Genomic DNA, 3,005 nt, shown 5'->3' with positions numbered 1-3,005 from the left:
TTTTTCGTCTTGTATTGGTATTTCTACCTGAAGCTCCAGTATAATGACGGTACTCGAATATTCTTCGCAGATGTGATATCATTCCTTATCGTTATTTGAATTAATATAGCAATGCAAATAAATTCATAGCGCATTATAACATAACATAACATAACATATTGATCTCGGCGCTGAAGTGTAGGCCTGATGTGGCTACAAGCGAGGTTACTGTCCAAGCTTTACTTTGTCTCCTAAATTTATTTCGTAAATCATGCAAGAAAAATCGTTTAAATTATATCTGACTGAGTATTTTTTAGAGTAAATTTTTTTAATTAGCATTATACGCAAGTGTAATATAATAATCCAATTTATTGATAAATAACTTCTTCGTCCGTACAAATTTCTACAATCCGTCATTTTTAACGAATTCTGTTTATTCAAATACGGTAATTCCGTCACTCACGCGACTTAATTCCAATTCCAAAACCGAAATGCTACCTAATCCTCAGAAACTCCAGGAATATATTTAAGCAAAATACATGATTTCGTTCCATGTTTTGAAGCCTGTTCAAGATATTCAATTTCTTGAAGCAGATAAGGAAAGCGAGTTATTTCCCAGTTCGGAAATTGTCTCGCCTGCAATCTCCATCTCCAGATCGGACCAAGCGTGAATAGGGATTGAGGATTCGTTCGAGCGCAGCAACAATTTTTATAAGAAATTCTACTGAGACGTTGGGAAAAACAAGACTGAGTCTTCATAGCAATTGCAGACGTCAGGACTTTTATGAAGACTGGCCACGGCGGAGCGTGAGTAGATTCCGTAGCGTTCAGCAAGACCGAATTCTTCGTGGCATCTTCTTTTCCTGTAGGATTGTGTTGTTGGTGTTTAGTGTAAGCGGAGATTTGGAATTTCGTTGCCAAGTTACATGATTCCTAGTGATGTAATGAACAAACCTCATATTTTTACATCATTATATTCTAAAAATTTCGACAACAGAAATTTTTTGAACCGAAGATTTGAGCAATTTCACATTTATGCTTAGGAGTTTTTTTCGCCCATGATGTTTTATGTTGATGAGAGGGTATGTTAAGTATTTGATAATTAAGTTAGCAGAAAAATATTACAAAATTTCTTGTTTATTAAGAATTTTTTTATTTGGTCAAGGTTTACATGTTCCCGCATATAAGATGAAACATGTTTAACGACTGACTCGTGCACAACATGTACAGTATACATGAAGCATCAGTATTTTAATTACATATGATTTTTATATTTGTGTGGGTTCAGAGGTCACTTCTATTAACAGGCTATTTACCTAGCAACGAATTGATCTCAATTTACGCTAAATTCGTTTTCCGTTATCCTTGTTTTTACTCGCGCGCCGCGAAGTTCTAGCCTTTTACATTTGCTATCCATTTTATTTTGTGAGATTCAACCAACATTTGTATAGAAACATAACGCATGTCTCAGCCACCTTAGCATTATTAAACATTGACACATTTTATATTCGTCCCGCACGCAACAAATTAATGGGTTAGGTTTAGTAATCGTTTTGATTTCCAGGAACTCGGCCCGTTATGTATTGAATGATCTGTGGATGCAAATGAAATTATTTGAACATTACACAGCACTCCGAGATGTAAATATTTTTCCAGTCCAGTTGAGATTTCCAGCCCTACTGAGACTTCCAAGCACATTGAGATTTTCAGTTCTGTTGAGACTTCCAACCCTGTTGAGACTTCCATTCCTGTTGGGACTTCCAGTCCTATTGAGACTTCCAGTTCTCTTGAGACTTCCAGTGAGGCTTCCAGTCCTATAGAGACTTCCAGTCCTATTGAGACTTCCAGTGAGACTTCCAGTCCTATTGATACTCCCAGTGAGACTTCCAGTTTTATTGAGACTTCCAGTCCTATTGATACTTCCAGTGAGACTTCCAGTCCTATTGAGACTTTCATTGAGACTTTTAGTCCTATTGAGACTTTCATTGAGACTTCCAGTCCTGTTGAGACTTTCAGTCCCGTTGAGACTTCCAGTCCTGTGAGACTTCCAGTCCTGTTGAGACTTCCAGTGAGACTTCCAGTTCTGTTTGAAAACATTGTACGGTCGCATCTCCTCCACACATCCAAAATGCCTCAAAATTATCCCTGGCTGCCAACGACACGAGCAGCACAAGCCCAGACAGCCGCTGCACCCTATCTTCTAATGAATAAATAACGTCGCTGTTCCAGGGCAAGAAGAAGGACCCAGAGAGAGACTCTGACATATGAAGGCAAAGTTCGTTCCAGCGTTCCTTTATATTTTATATTTTAATCGGCATCTATTAGAACACTGACGAAATAACTCCTGAGCGACCGTGGTCGAAACGTCGTGAACTTGATTTAGATGAAGGATGAAGCTTTCACTTCCATTAATTTAAGCACTGCTGGAAAAAATCTCTCTGTCGAACAGAGTTGTGGTATAATTCCTGTCACATGAGACAGAGCTGAACATGTGCACTGCCAGCAACATTATGTTGCCCGGCTTCAACACTGCCCGCCACCAGGATTGTTCTTCACTGCCAGCATTATTTTAAAAAATGATCAAAAGCAGACAGTTTTAAATGCATAACAATAACGCACAAATTGAAAGTATAATTAGCACAAGCAAAATGTAGCTGCGAAGTGAGCAAACGATTACCTTTCGAACTAATTAATATTTCACGAATTCATTCGTCTCCTGCGTAAATTCGACTCATGCACGTATCATGATGATACTTTTATGAAAGTTTTCTGTCTGTCGAAATATTGGGGAATAATTCGTGCCTGAAATAAGAATTTAAAACATTAATTGACGCCAGCACCAGAGATACTCTAAAGTATCAGCACCAGAGATACTCTAAAGTATCAGCACCAGAGATACTCTAAAGTATCAGCACCAGAGATACTCCAAAGTATCAGCACCAGAGCTACTCAAAAGTATCAGCACCAGAGATACTCTAAAGTATCAGCACCAGAGATACTCTAAAGTATCACCACCAGAGATACTC

General features: G+C 38.3%; 1 protein-coding gene across 1 annotated transcript in view; it reads right to left on the bottom strand.

The window, feature by feature from the left end:
* Window positions 1-1,600: 1,600 nt before the first annotated feature.
* Window positions 1,601-3,005, bottom strand: part of LOC108676076 (probable ligand-gated ion channel 46) — an 18,086-nt gene continuing 16,681 nt past the window's right edge. Inside the window, exon 7 of the mRNA XM_018164117.1 lies at window positions 1,601-2,062. Coding sequence (XP_018019606.1) covers window positions 1,601-2,062 — 462 coding nt within the window. The remainder of the gene's footprint in view (window positions 2,063-3,005) is intronic.

Source organism: Hyalella azteca, unplaced genomic scaffold, assembly GCF_000764305.2.
Source record: "Hyalella azteca isolate HAZT.00-mixed unplaced genomic scaffold, Hazt_2.0.2 contig15098, whole genome shotgun sequence".
In the NCBI taxonomy this organism is placed as follows: domain Eukaryota; kingdom Metazoa; phylum Arthropoda; class Malacostraca; order Amphipoda; family Hyalellidae; genus Hyalella; species Hyalella azteca.
Note: the sequence above shows the minus strand (reverse complement) of the source record. Positions and strands in the feature narration are given on the sequence as shown.